Source organism: Equus caballus, chromosome 1 (assembly GCF_041296265.1).
Source record: "Equus caballus isolate H_3958 breed thoroughbred chromosome 1, TB-T2T, whole genome shotgun sequence".
Taxonomy (NCBI): domain Eukaryota; kingdom Metazoa; phylum Chordata; class Mammalia; order Perissodactyla; family Equidae; genus Equus; species Equus caballus.
The window spans coordinates 10,481,881-10,504,977 of NC_091684.1; the positions used below are offsets into that span (position 1 = coordinate 10,481,881).

Below are 23,097 nucleotides of genomic sequence, written 5' to 3' on the forward strand. Positions count from 1 at the left end.
GAAATGATTTGATCCCCATGGAGGAAAAGCAATACTTGATCTATAACTAGAATGCTGTGACTTAGTTACTCTTGACCAGCAAAAACCCACTAAAATTTTTCATTTTAATCCATGCTGTAACCTCTTTTTCACTGCCTTTTGTGAAAAAAAAACTCATTTTATTATGCGATTTCGTATGAAGTGGGAGGAAACTCGGGGTTAAAGTGTTTAACTTTTAAGGTACATTAACAGAGGAAAAAGTGTTGTTGGTCTTTATGCATTCACATACCCTGACTCAGGTACACTTCCTTTTATGATTCTTGACATAATAAACACACACACACAACAACCACCCTTCTGTTTGCTGTATCAATGATATTACTGCCCTCCCCCCTCACCAATCCTCATACTTGGTTCTCTGTCTTTTCTCTTTTGAAAAGTTAATGGCTAAGTTCAGAATTTTAAAATGCAGTGCCTTGCCTCCATTCTAACTTTGGCTAAATATTTTATCTCCAAATAATTTTATTTGGTTCCCTCTCCCAGTTGTTTATTTAATTCTATTAGTGTTTCGAGATTCTGAACATGAATTATCCACTAATAAAATCTAAGTGTATTTCATTATCCAGTGTGTGTATGATTCAGGCCCCTCTGGGCATGCAGTTGCAGCTGGACTCGATATGAGTTTTAAGAAACGTCAATCTTTTAAATCCAGTTTAGAGCCTGAAAGGAGGCTGATGATTTTGCTGATTATTCAAATGAATTGATAGTCTTGAGATAGGAAATCTGACAACAATGGAGTCTTGAACATTTTAAATCCAAATGCACAGTCATGTTTGTGTGTGTCTGGGTGTGTGTGTGCATTCGTTTGTGTTAATACTTAGTTACCTGCAAGAGAGGGGAGTTCCTAGAAACTAATGACACTGTTGGATCACTTTTGACTGCTAATTGCTGGATTGGTAAAAAGAGTGAAACATCCACTATATGACAAACTAGAAAAAGGTCATCCCTAAAATCTTAAGGGCAAAATACTCTGCCATTAAGTGCCTACAGTGGCTAGAAAAAAACCACTTCCTATAAGAGAAGTAAGCTGAAGGAGGCTATAGTGACCCTATACTGTTAAAACCATCATCTGTGGAAAAAAATGTAACCTATTGAAACGCTAACAAAAATGGTATAGATGGAATACTCCTATACAAGTAGTTCCTTAAAAGCAGTTTGGTTATTTCTGCATGCAATATTCAAATAGCAACTTTAGAGAAAAAGAAGAATTTAAAGTGGGTCACCTGGAAAGAGAGAAATTCATTGAAATAAAATATGTGTACCAAATAAGTCAGAAGAAAATGGATCCAGTGTCACTTTTGTTTTCTCTCTCTGAGTATCCAATACTTAGCCTAATTCTCAGCAAGTACCTGAGCCCAGTAAATATTTATTGAATTGAACTCAGTTGAAATGAAATAAATGCAATTGAACCAACTTAGTATTGGCAAATATGTTCTTGGGTAACATCCTTCTGACATCAGCTTGAAACAGACAATGATTTTTATTAAATTTAATGTGAGAAGAAAAGATGACCTCCAATGGACAATAGACCAGGCATTTTAGAAGACTGAAGGTCAATTGGCGGCTTACAGATATTCCGTATATTTTCACGAAATGCAGATAATTTCGATGCCTTTCTGCTCAAAGAGATAAGACTATCATGCAAACAGTTTCCCTTCTACAAGATGAGATCTGATCGCGCCGAAGACTCCTGGCACCTTCGCAACGGCTAAGCGGGGCCCCGGGGCCAGAGGCAGAACTAGGGAGCTCACCCCACGTGACACCAAACCACTGGCCTACTCCGGCTTCCTTTTCCGACGTTTTACAAGGAACAGGTGGCTGCGATCTAACCTTTCGAAAGTCTGCTATTTGCATGACCCTCGTGCGGCCATTCTGTCGGTGCCGCGCCCCTCCAGCCCCGGCGCGGCGGCAGGTGCTGGGGCACGCAAGTCCGTGGGCGCCCTGGCCGCGCGCCACGGTTCCATTCAGCGTGAGCGGCCACGTGCTTGGCAGCGATCCGGCTATTTAGTCACGCACAATACTATAAACAACTAGAAGAAAGTGAGAAGAGGCGCCTTTGCCTCTGGCGCTTTCTTTGCCTAGTCTCCAACCTCAGATCCCTCCTCAGCCGAAGTGCCGCTTCCGCGCCCCGTCCCCGCGCCGCACAACTGTCCTCTGACCCGGGAACCGTATGCAGCTGCAAGCCTGTCGCGCTAGTGGGGTACGAGCAAAGCGGGCTCTTTACCGGGTCCAGGCAGTGCCGTCCCACGTGCCCTGCGCCCTCGGAGAGAAGGCGAGTGTCAAGGGTTGGGCGACGTCGCACGGCGCCCTACTGCAACCAAGCCCAAGGCGCTCCCAGTGCTAGGAAGATGCTCATTCCCGGGAGGCAACTGTATCAGCAGCGAGGTCTGCCTCCTCGCCTTTGTCCCTCTCTGCGCGGACTCCGGAGCTGCATTTCGGCTGGGGCGCGCCTCGGCCCGCTTCAACACTACTAGAGAGTGGATGGAGGCGCAGCGCCAAGGTCCCGAGTTTTGACCCCTGACCCCGGCCCCACCCTCCACGTGGGGCGAGCCAGACCTCAGTGACTCACGCTGGCAATCCCTCCGCCGAAAAGCCAGAAAACCTTCCGCGCTCTAGCACCCCAGGCAACCAATCACCAAAGTTAGCAACGATGCTTAAAATGTTTTATTTTTTCTCTTTAAAAATATTTACAGATCTAAAATCTCCCCCTTTCGTCCCTACCCATCCTCGGGACGAGAGAAACGAAAACAGGTGTTGAGATAATTGCCTAAAGCCCCCGAGGGCTAGCGTGGCCGGCCGTGTGTGCATGTACATATATACAGGTGTATATATGGGGAGAGGAGTGTACTTGGTTTTGTTGGTGTTTTTCTGGATTTTTTCCTACCAATCAAGGTCGATCTGGCCGAAACTCCCTTTCCCACCACCACCACCCGAGAACATCCCCTCCGAATGGTTTTCAAAGCGTATTGGTTTGCTTTGGGTAGAAAGCAGGCGATCTGGCTTGAGGAATGCCGTTAAATACCCGAAACAATCAAAACAAAAAGTAGGGCAGAGGCCATAAATAAGAGATAATGAATACACATGGTGTATTTCTTAATAGTTTCTGGAAACACGCTGCGTTGCTCCGGAGCCCTGCCAAGGGGCAGCCTGCGCCAGGCTTGCAGGCAGCCAGAGACGGGCCAGGGCGGCCGGGGAGCAGGCGGGCCGGCGGGCCGTCAGTAGTCGAGCTTGTTGTAGAGGTTGTAGAGAGGTAAGGCCGAGAGGTTGCTGCCCGGGTAGTAGAGCGGCGCGGGGAAGGCGAGCGAGCGCGGCACTGGCACGCGCAGCAGCGAGCTGTCCCGGAACACCAGTGGCATTCCCACCAGAGTCTGCGCCGACGCGTGCGCCATGTTGGCCGCCTCCAGCTCTGCCGAGAGCTGCCGCTTCCACTTGTTGCGGCGATTCTGGAACCAAGTCTTGACCTGGGTCTCGGTGAGCTGCAGGCTGGAGGCGAGGCAGGCGCGCTCCGAGCTGCTCAGGTAGCGCTTCATGTCGAAGGTGGACTCGAGCTGGTACACCTGGCTGCGCGAGAAGACCGTGCGCGTCTTCTTCTTAGCGGTGCCTGCCTGCCGCTCGGCTCCGCCGTCCCGCGGCCGCTCGGGCCCCGGCGACGGCGAGCCCGCGGGCAGGAGCCTCTCTTTCTCTTCCTTAAAGTCCGGGTGCGAAGGAGAGAGGAAAGGCGTGCGCTCCGAGCTCGCCGGTCCCGCACTTCCGCTGTTCTTGGGAGTACCTGGAGAAGGAAAACAGACGGGAAGGCCATGGAGTTGGGAGCCTCAGAGACCCCCAGCTCTGGCGGGGACCGGGGGCTTGGTAGGCGGCTGCAGCCTTAGTCCCATCTTCCTTGGTCCCAACCCCTTCCTCTTCTGTCTCTCGCGGGCACCCAAAGCCCAGCAACCCGGCCTTTAGAAAGCAACAGGAGAGGGACCCAGCCACTTGAGTCTGGGGTCTCTGTGCTCCCAGCTTCGTGAAAGGACTTGTGGCAACAGGGGGAGGAGGTCTGGAGGGAGAACATTAGCATCATTTTGAAAGGTGATTTTGCCTTGTAATAACTGAGCTGGAAGAGTTCCCCGAGCTTTATAGGGTGGCATCATTTCACAGGCCGTTTGTTCGGAAATCACGCTAAGGACTAATGCGGGGCTCCCCTTCGTCAGATGTTGTAAAGAGGAACCATCTCTGAAAGGCACCATTGTCAATCATCTTGGAGTGCTAATCATTCCGAGGAGGAGGAGAGACACAGAGAGAGAGGAGAGAACAGACGCTGAAAGAGATTGCGGTAGAGACAGACGGACCGCTCAGACCCGACTTCCAGACGTGGTGTTCGGAAAGTAGCCGATGTGCAAAGGGGATAATGAGGGCAGAGCCGCGTGTGCGGCCGGCCCTGTGCCCAGCCCCCCGTGGTGCACTCTCCCTCCAACCCTACCTTCCCCAAGACCGCGGCGCGCGAGGTCTGTGTTCCCCGTCTCCTCTCGAACGCCCGCAGGGCCGAGCAGGCAGCGCCGCGCGCGCGTCCCCTCCCCTCGGCCCCGGGCGGCCGCGGCTCTGGCCAGAGGGAGCCCGGCGCGAGATCCCCGACACAGCTTCCCTCCCCTGAGAGCTTGCTCTCGGCCGGCGGGGCGGCGTGCGATCCTTACCCAGGCAAGGAAAGGGGATGGGGGGATGGTGCTTGGGGCCCGGCTCCTTGGGGCCGTGCGGGTCTGGGCAGAAGCAGGCGGGTGCCTTCCAGCCGTCGTCCGGCTCCTCCTCCTCCGAGGACACCGACAGGCTGCGCTTCCTGGAGGGCCACCCGGCGGGCTCCCGTGGCGCCTCCGAGGGGCCCCCGCCCAGGATGGACTGAATGGTGAAGCTGGAGACGCCGCCGGCCGCCGGACACCCCTTGCCCGCATCTTCCTTGCTGCCCATCCTGGGTTCATAAGAAATCGGAGGAAACCAAGAACTCCCTTTAGAGACGATCTGAGTGGAACGTGGTGCAGGCAGGAAGGCGGGGGGAGGGGCGGGGAGGGGAGCCACGGGGAGGGGGTGACGAAGCTGGTGAGGCGTCCCCTCCGCGCGGGGGACACGCGGGCTCGGGACGGCTGCGCGGGGGCCCCTGCCCGCCCAGCTCTGGGTGCGCCCGCCCAGTCCCGGCGCGAATGCCCCTTCCTTGCCGGCCAGCTCGCCCGGTCTCCGGCTGCGCGGAGGTGGCGCGGCCTCATTTGCATAGAGGTTACCCGAACGCGGCCAATCGCAGCGCCGCCGAGCGGCCCCGGAAATTTTCAAAAAGCCCAGGGCCGGCACGCAGCGCCTGTGAGCCCCGGGGCGCGCAGAGCCCTGCGGGCATCTGATGTGTCCAAGCGAGGAAGCTAGGACCAAAAACAGCACAGATTCCAGCCCGGGTTCCAGGCCTCTGTGGCGGCTCTGACCGCTCGGACCCCGGCCGGCTCCAGGGCTAGGGACTGCGCGGGGCTCCGAGCTGGAAAAGTCCGACGCCAGCCTCAGGCGACCGCTCCTCGCATCCTTGGAGGGGCTCTCACAGGCTGCTCCACGACCCTCCCTCAGCCTCCCACCCCTTCTCGTCCGGGCGGGCAAGCAGGGCTGGCACCACGCCCCCCCCCTCCCCCCCCCCCCCCCACCATTGCGCCCCGTGCGGGAGGAGGAGGATTTAGGAGCACGCACCTCTGAACTATTCTCAGTGCTATTCCTGGGAGCTTAGCTGGGAGGCCCAGGAGCAGACAACTTCCGCCCTTCCTCGCCTACAGACCCCACCCCTGTCACAGGCCCAGAGGGGCTGCCTGATCTTGGAGGGTAAAGGGGAAGCCCTAGAGCTTGTTTCAAGAGATCCTGGTTCAAGCCCAGCACCGCCGTTCACACGCTGCATGAACTCGGACAATTCCAGTCCCTATCGGAGCCTCACTGCCCTCCTAGGCGAAATAAACTTCTCGTTAGCGTCTGCCCCTTCTCCTGTTTTGAAGGTCGCTTTAGGCAGGAACGGAAGAGCCCCCGAAAACCTAGCAGCACTAGGAGCTCACAGTAGGTCCTCTGTAAACCTTCGCTGAATAGGCCATGGCCCGCCCTCCTGTTTTGTAATTCTCCTTATTTGGCAAATTTTGAGTGGTCACGAAATTGCTGCGGAAATAAAAGGGCTTTGCTCCTGGGAACGGGAGACGGAGGTGAGAACGGGGACAAGGTTTTAGGATCGGGCAAAGTCGAGTCAAATCTCGGCTGGGTGAGCTTGGACAGGACACTTAAACTTTCCCAGCCTCGGTCTCCTCATTCCTAAAATTAGGGTAAGCAATGCCTACCCGCAGAAGCCGTGTAGAGTCAAAGTGCCCAACTCCGACCCTGGCACACGGTAGGCGCTCAGTAAACTCTGGTTCCTCCCTTGTCCTCGCGGCTCCTTCTGAGTCCTGGCTCTCGCCCCTTTAAATCCCAGATCAGCTGTTACCGGATCTAGAATCAGCCTGGAGCAGACTAAACGGCTCGGGGACACAGTTGTCTACACAAGCTTCGAGGAAACGAAGGTGAGGCAAGGCCCCAAGGCGCTCAGGCAACCCCACCCCCTGGGTCCGGGACCGCTCCGTCAAAAGATCCCGGAAGCCCTGCCCCTAGGGTCCCCCCCCAAGTGCAGCCAAGGGTGAGAGGAGACTCTGGAATCAGTCCTCACAGATGTCCAGACGCTGCACCATGACGATGCAGTTCCCTCCTCGCCCGCGCCGCGCCCGGGTTATTGAGTAAAGCGCTTATAATATCATTAGCCGCGGTGAGTTACCGACTGCAGCTCTACCCGTGGCAGAACCTCTCCCTACTTAACTCCTCGAAGGGCTCGTTAATGGGCTAATTGATTAGGAGTCGGCGGCGCAGCCGGGGCTGGGGCAGGCGAAGGGCGGGGGCCAGGGGCTGTGCGCCACGGCCCGGGAGGCCGGCGAGGGGCAGGTGCCGGCCTCCATCACCGAATTAACCTCTTCAGGGCTCGGCGGCGGGGTCGAGACACATTACAAATGGTCAGCTTTAATCATGGTGTCAGCTCATTAACCCGGAAGGACCCGGCGCTGAAATACAATTTGTGCGTCCTCCTCTGCGCGGCCGCGGCACAGACTCCCGTGCCACGTAGCAGCCGGTCCCGCGCGCTCCCGCACGGTCCGGGGGTAGAAGGAAGGTTGCTGGAAAGGAACACCCGACTCTCTCACCGGCCTGCGGCCTCTCCGCCTACCGCAAGCACCCTGACCGGGCGCTGTCTCCCGGACCGTGGCCAGGTGGCCCTGCGGAAAATTGGCCAACCCGGCAAGCAGAGCCCGCCACTCGTTGGGGAAGAAAGAGGAGCTGGGGGAGAGGGGTTGCACACTTCTGAGCTAGTGAATACTTGGTGCCAGCAACCAGGAACACGCTGGGAGCATCCCATCATTCTTCAGTTTAATCCTCACAGCAAACCTGCGGTGTAGATCTTTACCTCCAGTGTACAGGCGGGGAAACTGAGGCTCAAGACAAAAAAAAAGTGACTAGCCCAAGCAGAGTAAGCTATATTGAAACTCAAGGTCGTTCCACTGCCAAAATCAGGCCCTTGGGAGGGGCGAGGGTCAGAGCAGGCATGGGTACTGAGCTTGGGGAATGGCTGCAGGGAAGACGGTGAGGACCCTCCCCCCATCTCAGGACGGCCGGGGCGGATGTGAGAGTGCGGTCAGGGGCGAACAGGGTTGGTCTCTGCCAGGGCAGGGACGGTGGGGGCGGCGGCAGGGCCTTTGGGGTGGGCCTTGGAGAAGCAGCTCCCAGGCCCCAGAGCGGCGAGGAACTGGGGGGCGGACCCGTGCAGCCTGGCATGAGGATTCTAAGCTAGGAAACTATGCAGCTTCGAGACCCCACAACTTTCCCCCGACTCTGCCCCGAGCTAGTTTGGGAAGTCAAAAGGAGCCATCCGCCTCGTACTCCGCCTGCTCGCCGCACCCCCTCACACTGACCGTCTAGTCTACTCAGAGGTGTGCTACAACCGAGTCCTGTGCAGCATCTTCCTCTCCCACACCCTGCACATTGTCAGACGCGCACGCTTTAAGCCGCGTGCACTACACTTGCATAAACACTTACGCACTCACACACATTCAGTCAGAAAATGTCCACTGAGCTCCGACTAGTGTGCGCGTCACACACACACACTGTACACTCAACTAGGGAAGTGATGTTGGTGGGCGCAGGGCGGAGGCAGGGAGGTGGTGGCGGAGACGGGGAGACTCCTGGCTCTGCAGCCCGATGGACTCTCCCCCAGGCTGTCCCCCGCTCTCCTCAACTGGTCACCTGCGGGGTCTGCCGCCCCTGGTGCACCGACAGCAATTACACCGCTGGGGCCAGAGGGCCAAGAAACGATCTTCCTGCTGTCCCTTTGGGACATCTGAGAGTCACCAAGACCTCATCGAGAGCGCAGAGGCCCAGACGCCCTCTTCTGGGCCCAGTGCAGCTGCAAAACACACTCCCAGGAACCCTCAGCTCCAGGAAGCACCACCCGAGACACCCGGTCTCTCTCCCCTCAAGTGCGGCAATCCTTCAACTCAGGACCACCTCCCGCCCCACCCTCCCAGTCTCGAGATAGCTCCGCCCCTCCCTACTCCATTCAGGTTAACAGCCACTACCCTGGAGAATGGCCTCTCCTCATTTTGAGGATGTCTTCCCCCACTAGGAATTAGTCATAACCTGGTTCCAAAGAATGATAAACTTTCCCAGACTGAAAGGACGCTTAAAGTTTAGGTCTCGAGATGATGCCACTGCTCAATATTAAAGCGGCCCAGAGCAAACTTGCGAGGAGCCTAATAAAAATTGATCCTCTCTGCTCTGCGGCAGTTGCGAAATAGGCTGGCTGAGCCGGGTAATAGCGGAAGAAGGCTCCCTCCGAAATGACAGATGAAGTCATAAACAAGTTTGATCTTGGAATCAAGCTTCGATAAATATTAAACACAGTCTGCACCCCCCCTTTACGCGAGTGGATTATGATATATGGCGCGTCCAAACTTTAAAATAAGGAAATACCAGAGAAAATGATCTCAATAAATTTTCTAAGTATAAACGTTGATTATGTTTCGATTTTCATTCAAGGGCCTCTGCTGTTCGTTCTTTGGTGCAAATGACATCTCGCAATAGGCTTTTGGGGAAAAGGGCTCCCTATTTGAAAAAGAGAGCCCCAGAGGTGTACAATTTATGTAATCTGCGGCTGGAAAATGAATTGTGTAATTTATTGGAAAACAGAAAGTCATGAAGATTGGATCAGCATAGCCGAGTCCCGACAACCCCCCACCCCCCATCCATCAAGTTCCAATTAACAGCCTAACCAGAGAGCTTTAATGGGTTTCCAATCTAGTGGCCTGATAGACTCATCAATTCCTCTGGGAGAAATTAAGAAAATCGACCGCCCCTTGGCGACGCAGTGTCATTCCTTTCTGCAACTATATGTCAAATTAAAAACACAATTAAAATTTAAACTGTTTCAATCAAAGGGTGCCCTGCAACCTATGTTTCACTTAATAGAACTTTGATGAAAATCTGATGCGTGCACTCCATCACCAAGGGGGTCCAGGGCGGCGAGAGAGCTCACGAAAGAAGGGGATTCTTTCTATTCCTTTAAAACATTAGCGCTTGGGTGAGGCACACCAGGTGACCCCACCTCGCCTCTCCTGACTAAGCGATGGGCGCAGTGAGCTCTCCGCGCTCGCTCCCTCGCTCACTTTGCAGCTCTCCCCCAGCTCTTTTTCCTCTCCGTCCACTGCAACCAGAAGGGATCCTTTTGGAACCCCGGCGACCCAGATTTTGGGCAGTTTCGCCCCAGAGACGCATCACCTGGAGCAGGAAGGAGCCAAGGAAGAGACCTGGGCGAATATAACCAGTGTGCACCGTCTGGGAACTCCCGAAGGAGGCAGACAGCCTCCGGCTATCCCTTGCTCACGTCTCCGAAACTGCCCCGACACTCGAATGAAGTTCTACGGGACCCTGAAGGCAGAAGAATGGGAAGAAATCCAGGCGGATAAATGGACCCCCGTAAGAGCTAGGGCAGCGCTGCCATCTGAGAGCCGATTTCCCAGAAGCTTCGGCTCCCCACGGATAAGCCTTCAGGGTACTTCCGCAGGAAGGGCACACCCTGGGATAAGAGCAGCCCAAATCTCAACTCAAGATCCCAATCCGAAGCACCAGGCAGGGCTCCAAAGTACAGCCAATCTAGTTCTCTTCGTGGCCCTTTCCTTTCTTTTGCCGCCCACCCGACCCCGCCGCTGTTTGTAGGTCAAGGGGTCAGCATCTACCGTGCACACCCAGACGGGCGCACGTGCACACTTCCAGATGCGTGAACCCAGACGCACGGCTCGCTCGCACTCGGAAGCCAGGGAGCGCCTGCAGGCAGGGCTGAGGGGCGGGCTGAGAGTAGGGGGAAGCCTGGAGGAGGAGCCTCGCGGACCGCCTCTGCGGGGCCACTTGTACGTGCCGGGGCGGGCGGTGTCCCCTGGGCCTGCCTGGCTGCGCTTTGGACCCCAAATCGGGGATTTCGATGGGGCTCATGTTTCTTGCACCTTGACCCTGTCGCGGTGACCCAGTAGAGGGGACTTTTCCTAGTCCAAGTTTGTATCGCAAAGGGGAAGAGGCCCCCTAGATGGGCCACTGGGCCGCCAGGCGTGGACAACCGCGAGAAGTGGGGCAAAATGGAGACTTGGAGGCAGGCAGGGCCGCGGCCAGCGAAGTCTGCGCCCGGCAGGGCCCCTCGAGGGAAGTTCAGGTGCCTGCGCGCACAGAGAGGAGGAAGCAGGAGCGCGTGGCCGGGTCTCTGGCAGCCCAACACTTCGAGGCCTGGCCAAAGCTCCCGAAGAGGCTGCACAGTCTTCCGGGTCCCCACTGCTTGGATCCCGACTCCCATCGCCCTGACCCTAGCTGGTGCAGCGTGCGCCCCCAGAAAAGAAAGTAAATCCCACTGACCTTCTCGCCTCCTCCTCTTTCTCCCGGCTCTACCCTCCAGCGCAGGCTCTTGGAGCGAGGAGAGGAGAGCGCTCTAGGGTTCTCGCGACGTAGCCTTAGGCTCTGGATACCCAGAGCCTGCCAAGGGGACGTCCCGGCTCAGAATGAGCCCCCAGTGGCGGAGGAGGGGCAGTTTATATCTGTCTTGCTGTTGTTTGATGTACACACACCCACTGTATTTACTACCAAATAAAAGAAATACATCTGTGTTGCCAACAGAAACAGCTCAGCTCGCGCGCTGGCTCTGCCGTCTCCGAGGGTGCGGAGGCGATTGCGGGTGCTCAGAGCCCTGCCCTGTGGGGAGTGAGGTCTGGGCCCACTAGGAGAGTCGGGGTCCGCGGTGGGGTGTTGGCGGGCTCCGTAGTTTGTCCCAGGTGACTAAAGAGGAGGGAGCACGAGGCATCCCTGCCTGAAGGATTTCAGGCTTCATGCAGCAGAGTTAGGAGCGCCACCTCGCTCCCTGCCCAATCCTTTCCAGGGGATTCTTCTCAGCTTGCCTGAGCCTAGGGCCCTCAGAGAAAACCAGCTGCCCAGGGTCACCTCGAACAAGGTGTGCCTGACTGTGTCTGAGCATTAGTGATCTCTGTGGCGCTAAACACATATGTGGGTGAGTGTACTGGGAGCCCCTGGAAACTGGTGTCTGTTAGGAAGTCTAAAGTGCGTGTGTTTGGGTGATACAGAAAGGATGTAGAGGGGAAGATGATGTCATTTGCACTAACTTGGAGATTAACTGAGGGTCAGACAGAGATGGCTCTGAAATTAGGGTGGGTGGAGAGAAGGCTGGGTTCCAGGCTCTGAAAGTGAGAGGATAAAATTGGGGATGTTGGTTCAGTGTCCTAGGGTGGGGCAAACGGGCTGCCCTGGCTTCCCACAATGGAATGTCCTGGAGGAATTATGCAGAGGCACCCTCACTCCCCCAGGTAACCCCCTCTGGTGAGTGGTTCCAGTAGCTCCCAGCAATCCCTGCAGAGGCAGCAGGGAGGGCTGCTATTCCGTGTGGGGCAAGAAGATGAGCCCAGCCAACTCTGGGGATGTGACAGTCCCATTCAGCGCTTCGTGGCCTGTCCTGACACAAAGGCCTCAGAAAGACTTGCAGTGAGCCTAGGATGCTTCGTGGGCGGAGAGATGCTCGGAGTCCCCACTCTCTGGCTCAACTCCTCTTGCACTGTGAGAAATACCACGACCCCGACCCGACAGGAGGGAAGCGGACGTTTCCCGCCGGGGCCGGCTTCTAGGCTCACACAGCAGCCAGTCCCAGGCGGCGTAGGCGCCGCCCTCCTCCCCCAGGGCGCGCACTGTGGCTCCTGGGAGGGACCTGCCGACCCAGAGCAGCCGGGCTCCCCAACAGGAGGGAAGGGTAGGCTGCGGGAAGCAGGACAAAGAATAAACTGTGCTTGTGGAGAACCAGTTATTTCTCGACTTTGTAAAGACCGGGTCAGTCAAGAACCGTTTTCTAGAATCCAACACAAATAAAGAAGTATATTCTTGGCGTTTGATAACATCGTGTTCTGGCTGTAAAATCTAAGGACGTGTTTGCTATTGCAACATTATTTTTAATGAGCTGTTACTGGCCTGTCCCGCAGTTAGTATTGCCAACAGTAAAAGGCATCACTGTATTTGCAGGTAACACAAGAAGCAACATATTTTGACCCTGAATTTCTGTTTATTTTTCATTGACGACACATGCCCTCGTTTTTATTCCAAACCAGAGGGAAATAAAGGGAGATCTGTCTTCACTGAAGTCCAGGCTAAAATTTTCCCCAAAATACGCAAGCTAGTTTGTTTGGGGGCAGTTTCCCATCAACAGAAAACGATAGTCGACGTTTCAGCCATAGTGGAATCAATTGTGTCGATTGGGTTTGAGGACGCCAGCAAAGCACTGGGAGAGGGAATGCAGCGTGTGCAGGCGCTCCCCAGCGGACGCGCCCCGCGGCGTGCTCTTCGGCATCGTCACCCGCTCCGGGTTCCTCAACTGCCCCTCCCGGTTCCCCAGCTTCAAAGGTTCGCTGTCAGGAGTTGGCCGTGCAGACCCGGTGCTCTCAGGGGGCCGCCTCGCGGGGCTGGCGAGGGGTGCCCAAGCACCTGCTGTCGCGCGGACCTGCGCTCCCGAGCAGCTCCCGCGCGCCGCGTCTCCGCAGGCCGCCCAGCCAGAGCGCGGTGGCTCGGCGCCCAGCGGGTGCGTGGGAACGGCTAGCTTTGCGCTTCCAGGAGTGCACTGGGACAGGGGCGGGGAACCCAGAGAGGCCACCCTTGAGGTATTGAGCGCAGGGGACAGAAAAGGACCTGGCCGGGAGGAGACAAGGTCCTCTCAATTGCTCTTGCCGCAGTTGGGTGGTCTCTGTTCCCCGGCACTCGACACACCAGCACAGCACCCACACCCGAGACGCCCCGGGAGCCACAGTTCCTCAAGGCCTGCGGAGGCCTCCCTGTTCTGCAGATGGGCTGGTTGGCCTCCCTGGGGGTGCCCTCTCGTGGCCTGGCCTCTCCCAGCTGGACTTCACGATCCGCCTCTGGACGCAGCTAAACTCTCAGTTCACGCCCTTCTTTCCTCCCCCCACCCCACAAACATCCAGGCCCGCTGATGTCCTGTCCCGAAGCTCGCGCTCCGGAGGAACTGAGGCCTGGGAACGGAATGCGAGGCGGCAGCCCTGCGTTCGGAAGCAGCAGCTGTCTCTGAGCTCGCGGCTGCCGCTTCGCCCCGTTTCAAAATCTAGATAAGCCTAGGTCCTCGCCGCTTCCGCCCCGCATTCTTCCCTGCTCGCAGGGCGTTTCGAGCTGCGTTAAGGTTATGGGAAGAGAGCGGCCCTGGTGGCGAACAAAGCCGCCTCTGTCTCCGCCGCCTGCCGCATGACAGGCCTGTGCGTCCAGGTCAGACTCCGCGAGCGCAGAGGCAGCCAGAGAGCGAGGCAGAAAAGAGTTTCGGAGACACCTGCTCTGGGGAAAACCGTCCCAAGTTACACACTCTGGCAACACCAAACGCTTCGCTTTTCTTTTCTTTTTAATTAATTCAATTTCACGACAACATTAAGTGTAACAATATTTTGTGGGGCTTTTTTTCTCTCTCTCTTTTTCTTAAAAAGGGGCTGAACCCGGGCAGAGGTTAGGGAGGCTGGGGGTGGGGACGACAAACTATCGCAGAACAACAGGTGTAGCCGACAGAAAGAAAACAGAAAACTGGGTGCCAGAGCGAGGAGCCCTGCGGAGTTGAAGGCGAAGTTACAAGAAATCTGTACATTTATCAAATAAGTTAAAATTCTCCTAAATTGATTGTCCTTCACTTAAAGCGCTCCAGTATGCGTATCTTTCTCCTCTGAGCATTGCTATCTACCCTTGTTTCCTTCCTTCCCCTCTTTCTCCTTCTTAATTTTCTCCTCCTAAAGGAATGACCGGGATTACACAGTGAAAACGCCTGCTTCTCTCGGTGGAGGTAGAAGCAGGGCTCTCAATTTTGTACAATATTGCACAGGTCAAAAGTACCAGTTACTGCAGAACAAAAAGGTAGGGGCAGATGATAAAAGATACAGGTTGGGTTTTTTAAATATTGAAATCTCTCTTGCAAAACAGTAACACCAGTAATGTTAATAATTTACCAACCAATGGAATTCCCAAAATAAAGGCTACTAATAAATAAGACCACTCACGCCAGGCCAGATGTGGAGCCGTTTCAATAATCTCTTGGCTGTCTTGTCTTTTCCCTTTAAACACTTAATTAGGGAATTCTTCGGCCACAAATAGAGATGAAGAGGTCAATTGCGACAGACCTCTGCCGGAGAGAAAAGAGGTCTGAGTCGGGATTCTTATAAGAGGCTGATCAGACTCTGAAAACTGGGGAGGAGAACGGATTGGGAGTGGAGAGGAAGAACCACACCCAGAAACCCAGAAATAAAAGTACTACAATGTGAATTTTCTCCCTTTCTCTCAACTTCTGAAAATAGTTCTATAGAAAATGAATAAACCAGAGGGGTTCAGGCTTTTGCGCTTATTTTCCTTTTATAAAAATAAAACCCAAAAAGCCAGAGCGCAATGCAAATTTGGGAGAGGGTTGCACATTTTACAAAAGCTTGCAGCCGAAATATTTGACCCGGGAATTTTGTCTTTTTCCTGCTCTCTCTTAATATAAACCAAAACCAAAAGTAAGAGGGGAAGCGCCTCAAATCCATTAGGGGTGAATTGCACGAAAATGCATTGCAAATACTTACAAAACGCTACCGACTGGGGGAGGGGAGGCCGGGGCAGTGCGCCGAAGCCCCGGTTCCCGAAGGCCGCTGGACGTCTCGGCGCCCTCGGCCCGGACCAGTCTCCTCCGGAGTTTGGGAAGGGGGCCGGGCGCTCCCTTCCCCTCCCCTCTCAGGCCTCAGACCGGCCGTAGCAGCGGCACGGACGAGACCACCGGGTGCGAGTAATAGACGGGGTGCGGGAAGGTGAGCAGCGGCTGGCTGACGGGCACCGGGGCCCCCGCGGCCGCGGCCGCTGCGCCCTCGGCCGCCGAGTTCTCGTGGTAGAGGATGGGCACCCGCACGATGCGCTGCGCCGCGGCGTGGCTCAGGTTGGCCGCCTCCAGCTCCGCCGCCAGCTGCCGCTTCCACTTGTTGCGGCGGTTCTGAAACCAGATCTTGACCTGCGTCTCGGTGAGGTGCAGCGACGCGGCCAGGCCGGCGCGCTCCGAGCTGCTCAGGTAGCGCTTCATGTCGAAGGTGGACTCGAGCTGGAAGACCTGGCTGCGGGAGAAGACCGTGCGCGTCTTCTTCTTGCGGCACGCGGGCTTCTTCTCGGGGCTCTCGGCGCCCTTCTTCCAGTCCTCGGCGCCCGGCGTCGCCGCCGCCGCCGCTCCTACGTTCGCCCCGGCCGCGCCCGGCGTCGCCTCGCCCTCCTTCTTGCCTTCCTCCGAGTCGCTCTCCTCCAGAATGATCTCGTCCGGGCTCTTGGAGTCCAGCTCCTTGTGGTCGGGGTCGGCCTTGAGCAGCGGCTCCGGGGAGTCGCGGTCGGTGCCCGAGGCAGGGGAGGAGTCTCGCAGGAGCGCCTTCTCCGAGGCTGGGGAGAGACAGACAGACGGACGCACACACACGCACACGGACATCGCCTTCAGCAAGGCCTGGCGCCTGGGCGAGGCAGGCTCGAGCCATACCGGCCTCCTGGCCCGGGCCTCGAGGCCTCACCGTTCCCGCTGACCTCCTCCTTCCCAGCTGGTCTAGAATAGGGGCGCCGCGTCCTGGGATCCCCCTCCTCCCGAGGACGGGCGACAGAGCCCCGGATGGTGGCTGCACCGCCGCCTCCTTTCTTTCCCTCAGCTCCCTGGCCAGGGGCCCGGGAAGAGATTCGCCTCTGGCTTGGGCCCGCCCGGGTCACTCACTTCATCCAGGCCATGTCCCCAGTCCCAGCCGCCAGAAGCCTCCCCATTCGTGCTCCAGGCCACTTTTCCCGGGAAGCGCCACGCCCGGGGCTCCAACTCCACTTCTTTTCTCAGCAAGTGGGATTGGATTCCCGGGGAGCGCAACCCAGCGCGCGCGGCAGGAGATGCAAGCCAGGGCCGGAGGAAGTTAGCCAAACAACGGGTTGGAGGATGCAGGGGTCCCAGGTCTGCGGTGGGAGGTAGCAAGGGGCGGGGATGGGACAGGCGCGCGGGGAGGACAACGAAAGTTCAAAGAAAGGTCGGTACCTTCGGGTCTCGGGAGGTGGCCGCCGGCGGGGGTAAGGGTGTAAGGGTACCACCAGGCCGGGGAGCGCTCCAGGTAGTGCGCGGGCAGGGCAAACCTCTGCGCCGGGATCTCAAAGCGGGGGAAAGCCAGGTCGCCCACCTGCGAGAACGCGAAGCCCGCGGCACCTTCCAGGGCCCCCTTGGCCGCAGCGGCAGCAGCGGCGGCGGCGGCGGCGGCGGCCGAGGCCGGCGCGAAGAGCGTCCGTGGGGGTGGCTGAGGCTTAGGGGGCGGCCGGTGGTGGTCTCCGTTGAGCAGGTTCTTGATGGAGAACGGGGACTCCTTGGGCGCAGGAGGCGGGGGTGGCGGCGGCGGGAGCTGCGCGCTAGCGGTGCCAGGGGCGTCCGGCCCGGGCTCCGGCATGGTCCCCTCTCCTCGGGGTCCCCGGGAGGGAGGGAGCGGGACAGGAGGGCGGCCGGGTGAGCAGACGGGCGGCCGGAAATCAGACCATAAAGAGAACTCAACTACGGGGCGCAAAGTCGGGGGCCGCCCCGGGCGCAAATCCAGCGGCGGGAGGGCGGGGTGAGGACCTGGCTGGGGCGGGCTCGCATGGGGGAGGGGTCCTGAGGGGCGGGGAGCGGCCCTGCCGCGGCACCGAGGGAGCGAGGCGGCTCGGCGGCGGCGTGGAGCTCTCGGGGAGGAGGCGGCGAGAGCAGTCCCCGGCTTGGGGCTGCGTCAATCCGGCGCCGGATGCTAATGATGAAATCAAAATGTCATCCAAGTTAAATGCGGGGAGTATACGGCGATTGGGCGCGTACAATGGCAAATAGGATTAGGCAGGCGAAGGCGCAGCGGAGCCCAGGCCCCGCAGCCGCCTCCGCCACCGCCCCCTCCTCGCCTTTCCTCGGATTTTGGCGCTTTGGCTTCGGGCTATAAGAGCCCGCCTGTTATTGGCTTTATATAGTCCAATTAGGCAGCAAATGAGGACAAGCCTATTAGCACAAAAGGATATTGGCTCCTGCTAAAGAGGCGCTTGGAGCGCTCCGGCGAGCGCAGGAGGCGAGCGAGGGACGCGGAGCCGGCGGCGCCCCCGGCCGGAGCGCAATGACAGCCGCGGCGCCCGGAGCCCGCGCCTCCCTCTCCCCCCTGCAGCTCCGGGACCCGCTTCCAGCCGCCTGGCCTGCGGGAGGGGGAAGGGGCGGGCCAGGCCCGCCCGGGTCACCTCGGGGTTATCCGCGCTCGCAGCTGCCGCTCCCCCGCCCCCAGGGGCTTGGCAGGGGCCCGCTGCCCCCACGCAACTGGAGAGCCACGCAGCGCCGGCCTAGGAGGCAGGACGCGACCTCTGGCCCGCGGCGAACTCAAGACTTTCTTACTCTTTGGGGTCCGGCGGCCTCAGCATTTTCCCCAAAGCCTGCTAAGGGTGCGGCCACGAAATGGGAGTTTTGGGTTCCCTACCCTCGTCTGGTCAATAGGAAGGGAATCCGGGTGTAAGTCCTTGCACTGCATCAGCAGGGTCAGGAATCCGCGTGGCCTTGGACTTTGGCCTTGGGAAACCGAAGAGTGAGCCTTCCCGCGGGAGCTGGAGTGAGTGTGCGTCTCTGCGCACCCGCGTGTGTGCGCGGAACGAGCTGACGCCCGCGCGTCACTCGGCTGGGCGGCTGGGGCCGCCGAGTCCCGGCACCGACGGCTACGCTCCGAAGGGCCCTCCTCTCCTCTGGCCGCCGGGGCCCAAGGCTTGCGAATCAACTCAGGGCCGGCGGCCCCGAAGACAGCACTTTCTCCCGGGAAGTGTCTCCTGCCGGCGTTTGGAGCTGTCTAAAGCTTTAACGAGGGCAATGCGAACCGAAGGCACAGCAGTGTACCTTCCTCGGCCGTGGCCGTGGCAGCGGCACCTGCAGCACGTCCTGACGGCCGCTAAGTCCCTAGAGAACCCTGTTGGGCCTCTGAGAGCCAGCTGGGCAGAAGGTCACTCGACTTCATAGACTTTAAGAACAACTCCCAGGTTGCATGAGAAGCCCGTAAGATAGGCATTTAAGACTCTAGATTTAAGCATCCAAAACATCAGAATTGCTCGTGGGATCCCTTCCTGAGGCGCAGCTCGCTGGTCAGAGAAAGTTGGCCAAGTGGCCATCACTCCCTTCCACCTCCTGTGAGTTTCTGTACACCTGAGGTCTTTCTGCGGCCCCTTCGCTGCCCCATCCCCTTCCTTTTCTTTAGATCAACCCTCGCCTAACTCAAGTCCGCCCCCCATGGGCAGGTGCGACCGTTTGGTTCCCCAGTTGAGAAGTGGACATGTTTTATTTTCCCATCTGGGGCTTCAGACCCTTCCCCACCAAATTTCGATAGGCACATTTAATGCTTCTTTTAGTAAACATTGATCTATAGCAGTAAACCCTATTTTTGCTTTGGGAATCTGGAAGATTTGTAAAGGTCCTTCTGTAAACAATTACTGTTCTCATTATTAGTTCTCCCTTGAGTTTGTACAGGGCTTTCCTGGAATGCAAAATGTTATATTATCCAAAATCTGAATTGAAACCAATCACAGCCCTGAGACTCAAGCAAGGTGGGTGTCACACTCAGGTTTTATAGTTGGAAACGGGCTCCCGGAGAGGAGGCGACCAGGCCAAGGTCACCCAACCGATGCTGACACCCAGAAGTCATTTTCTCCGCAGCTGCGGAAACAGCTCTATGTGCGTGATGTCTATACAGATTCGGTGGGCACTGCCCGCCCTCGCCGGCCACGTGGCCGAGGGTGTGGCGGAGAGGCCCCTGCGCGTGTGCGAGCGTATTGGGGGAGCTTTCCAGTACGAGGCCGACGTGTGCAACTTGGCCAAAGTTCTGACGCGTGGAAGCCACCTTTAGACTGAGACAAGCAGAAAAGTTCATCTCCCAGGTAAAAGAAGCGCGTGGCAGACGGTCGCCGAAAACTTCTGGCTGGGGAAGGGGGCTCTTGGCTGATAGCAATTCGGGGACTAGACCCAGATGGCAAGGGGTCCGGGCTGGCAGGGGAAGAGTCCGGGACAGCCTCGCCTGCACCCTGCTGCGCCCCTACCCGAGCCTCACTCTCTCTTCTTGTCCCCGATTCTCCCGGTGTCTCCCCTCCGAGGGGATGCGCAGGTGCACTGGTGTGTATGTGCACGCATTTTGACCAGAAAGAGGAGTTCCTCGGGCGTCAGCACCGCAGCCCATCCTCTGAGTTTCGGGGGTGCTGGGCTTGAACAGCCAGTTGCACAAATTAAATCTTTCGAGCAAGCTCGTGGATATGGGGCCGGGAGCGCCGACACAGCCCTTCACTCGCCCTCTGGCGAGGGGTGTCGCCTGCGCTTACCTGCGCCCTGGACTCCATTCAAAGTCAGGCAAACAGCGCCCTCTATGGGACGTCCTCAACCAAACCGCTGGCTCCGCGGCGGGAGACATCACAGCCCCGGCGCAAAACATTTAAAAGCCGTCAGATCTTACTCTTCTGGCCACGGTTAGAGAACCTTTTTGTCTGGATCCCAGAAGAAACAGTGAAATCGCCTGGAGATCTCTGCTGATCTTTACCTGGCCACCATAGGAACTGATCTCGCCTGCCTCTCACCCTCTTCCCCTCCTATCCTGCCCCTCTTTTAGGGCCCACTTGGTTTCCGCTTGCAACTGATCCCCGAGGTGCACATCCTGTCTGCAGGCTAGATGTGAGCTCCTGGAAAGCACAGGGCTGTGGCGCTGTCTTATGCGTCTTCCCAGGACTCCTCGCACAGTGGGCCAACCAGTGGTGCTCAGCAACTGCGTGTGTTAATGCCTGAGTGAATGAATGAGTTCACAGTTCTCATTGCAGAGGATTTGCCTGGTCGATTAGGGGCCTTCAGATAGCCTGTTTGTACCCAAAAGCAGTTTTTAAAAAGTTTAATAGGAAGCTGAGGTCTTTTGATGATGCATTATACAAAACCTAAAGAAGCCCCAGCGAGGGGACCTCTGGAGGACCCCTTCACAGGCTGATCCAAGCAGGATGGGCTGTGCAGAGCTCAGGGGCACACGGAGCAAAGAGGCGGGGGGCCTGGAGAACACTAGTGATTAACACCCAACTTTTACACAAGAGAATGAGGCCTGGCAGAAGTGGGCTGAGAATGGGCCTCACGCCTCCCCACCCACCACCACACACACACACACACACACACACACACACACATATGCGCACGTACAAGTCAGTAAGTAGTGAGTGCCCCAGGGGAGGAGGCATTTCCGTATTCTCCAAAACTTCTTCTGCCTCCCTCCGTAGGGCCCTCCTTGGAACAGCTTCCTGGGATAGACCACCTGCTTATCCACAGGGTGGGAGAGACTGTTTAGGCTTTTAGCCAAGGCTGTGAAGCTCTCAGACAGGGAGGCCCCCATAATTAACATAGCCAGTGTTTGCACTGCTTCTGGGGGGTCACATTCTACCGCCTGACTCTCTTGAGCTGCAGGTCCTTCATTTGTAGGCAGAATGGGCGAAAGCCTGGAGTTGCGGCACAGGAGAAGCTCTGCCCCAGGCTACATGTGCTCTGGCTTTCTTTCCTGGAAAGTTCTCTCTCATCTCTTCCAATGCTGCCCCCTCCAGAGTCTCCTCCCTTTGGCTAATGACTGTGACTCTGAGAAAATGCACAGCCCTCGGAGATGGGTCATAGCCATGCTGTCCTTGATCACATATGCATCCGGAGTCACATACAATGTCCTTAGACTGGTGAATGTCTAGCCCTTTCCTGAGGGTAAGGGCGATAATTATAGAGGTAACATTAGCTAAGAGTCACCAAGTCTTCATTATATGCCAGGCACTATAACCTGGTGCGGTTGGTATCGTTAGTACACGTGAGGAAACTGAAGCACAGAGAGTGTGACGAAGGGGAGGTGGAGAGAGTCCTAAAAGACCTTTAGCCTCAGAGGGTTGTTATAAGGACCATGCAGATGCGATGTAAGTGTTGGCTCTTGTTGCTGTTATTTCTCATTCACTCTTCAGGATGAGCCCAGAATGGGCCAGAAATCCACGCTTGTAGGTTTTCCCTGAGAAAGCTAGCACAGCCTCACCAGGGAGGGATGCCCCAGGAATTGCTCCCTTGTCTCAGGGAGCCCTTCCTCCACTATCAAGGAGCAAGCCAGCTCTCCCACACCCCCTTTCTCTTCCTGGTTCTCATCTCCTTACTAAAGTCTTTCTCCCCAAACCAAGAATCTTTCACGTGTAGTTATTTGCAGATTGCTCTCTATCTTCTGAGTTCTCATTAGGGGAAAATAAGTTCAGGTTTTTGCATTTTGCTCCATCAAATCTTACTGTTTAGAAGGGTCTGGATAGTTTGTGGGCTCTGGCTGATAATTTGCTGTGAGCTTTGACAAGACACTGAACTTCTCTGTGTCCCAGCCTCATCATCTGAAGAACAGGGTGCGTCCAAATGACCCCATTATGAAAGCGAGGCAGGGCGCCCTTCCTGTCTGGGAAGAAGATTCTCATTGTGGAAAAGGCTGGTCCAGACAAGGTCCCTGACTCCATCCTTGGGCCCCACCCTCCCTGCTCTGGCCCTCGGAGAACTGCTGTGCTCTCCACACCAGGACTCAGGGAGGCTGCTACCCCTGAAGTTGTGCGAGGACCCCCCCATTGTGGACACCGACACTCTTCTTCAGTTTCTCTTACATTGCTGAGACAAGCTGGGGTTTCCAAAATAAATCTTGTTAAATACCAAGAATATTGCTAGAATGTATTTAACAAATGTGCCAGATTCTGTTCTAAGGCAGTGGGATGCCTCAGTGAACAAAGTAAAGATCCCTGCCCTCCCAGAGCTTACATTCTAGTAGAGGAGCAGGTCAATTATAAAGTGTGTTGAGGGTAAGTGTTATGGGAAAAACTTAAAAGGGAGCAGGAACACTGGGTGGGTAAGGGTGCTGTAGCATTAAATCAGGTGAGGCTGCATTAAGAAGGCAAGGTTCAAGCAAACACTCCTGGGAGGTGGGTGTTAGGATGAGCGTTCCAGGCAGAAGGAAGTGCTTGAGCAAAGGGCTCAAGGCAGGAGAGTGCCTGGGGTGTTCAAGGAACTACAAGGAGGTGTGACCAAGGGGAACACAGTAGGCGAGGTGGGGGAAGTCAGAGTTGCCCAGCACATGGGACTCTGGAGGCCCTGGTAGGAATTTTGTCTTTACTCTGAGTGCAGTGGAAGACCACTATAAAGTTGTGGAATTTTTTAAATCAGCTTTTTTGAGGATGATGCACTGTGCAAAAGAATGTTCACATTCTGAGAGAGTGGTTAGATAAACTTTGACAAACATATATACCTGCGTGAGTACCGCTCCATAAGATACAGAACATTTCCATCCCCAGAAAGTTCCCTCATGGCCTTTTGCAGTCAGTTCCCCCAAGCCCCACCCCAAGAGACCACTGATTTGATTTCACCATTAGACGTTAGTGTTTCTGGTTCTAGACATTCATATAAGTAAC

At 56.5% G+C, this 23,097-nt stretch overlaps 2 protein-coding genes across 3 annotated transcripts; both read right to left on the minus strand.

Annotated features, from left to right (window-relative positions):
* Positions 1-2,682: 2,682 nt before the first annotated feature.
* On the minus strand, positions 2,683-11,142 carry HMX2 (H6 family homeobox 2). 2 transcript variants are annotated; one of them, XM_070256029.1, is made up of 3 exons: positions 10,990-11,142; positions 4,710-4,978; positions 2,683-3,808 (listed from the first exon to the last, which is right to left on the minus strand). In XM_070256029.1, the coding sequence occupies exons 2-3, from the start codon at positions 4,975-4,977 to the stop codon at positions 3,255-3,257; spliced, it is 822 nt and encodes a 273-aa protein (XP_070112130.1). In that variant the 5' UTR covers position 4,978; positions 10,990-11,142; the 3' UTR covers positions 2,683-3,254. The 2 variants fall into 2 exon arrangements, with proteins under 2 accessions (XP_070112130.1, XP_001916060.3); XM_001916025.6 differs by lacking the exon at positions 10,990-11,142 and having other exon boundaries at positions 2,686-3,808; positions 4,710-5,334.
* A 2,866-nt stretch (positions 11,143-14,008) lies between these two features.
* Positions 14,009-17,379, minus strand: HMX3 (H6 family homeobox 3). Its single transcript, XM_001915038.4, has 2 exons — positions 16,685-17,379; positions 14,009-16,059 (listed from the first exon to the last, which is right to left on the minus strand). Exons 1-2 carry the CDS (start codon positions 17,082-17,084, stop codon positions 15,383-15,385), a joined length of 1,077 nt encoding a protein of 358 aa, XP_001915073.2. The 5' UTR covers positions 17,085-17,379; the 3' UTR covers positions 14,009-15,382.
* Between the last annotated feature and the right edge of the window lie 5,718 nt (positions 17,380-23,097).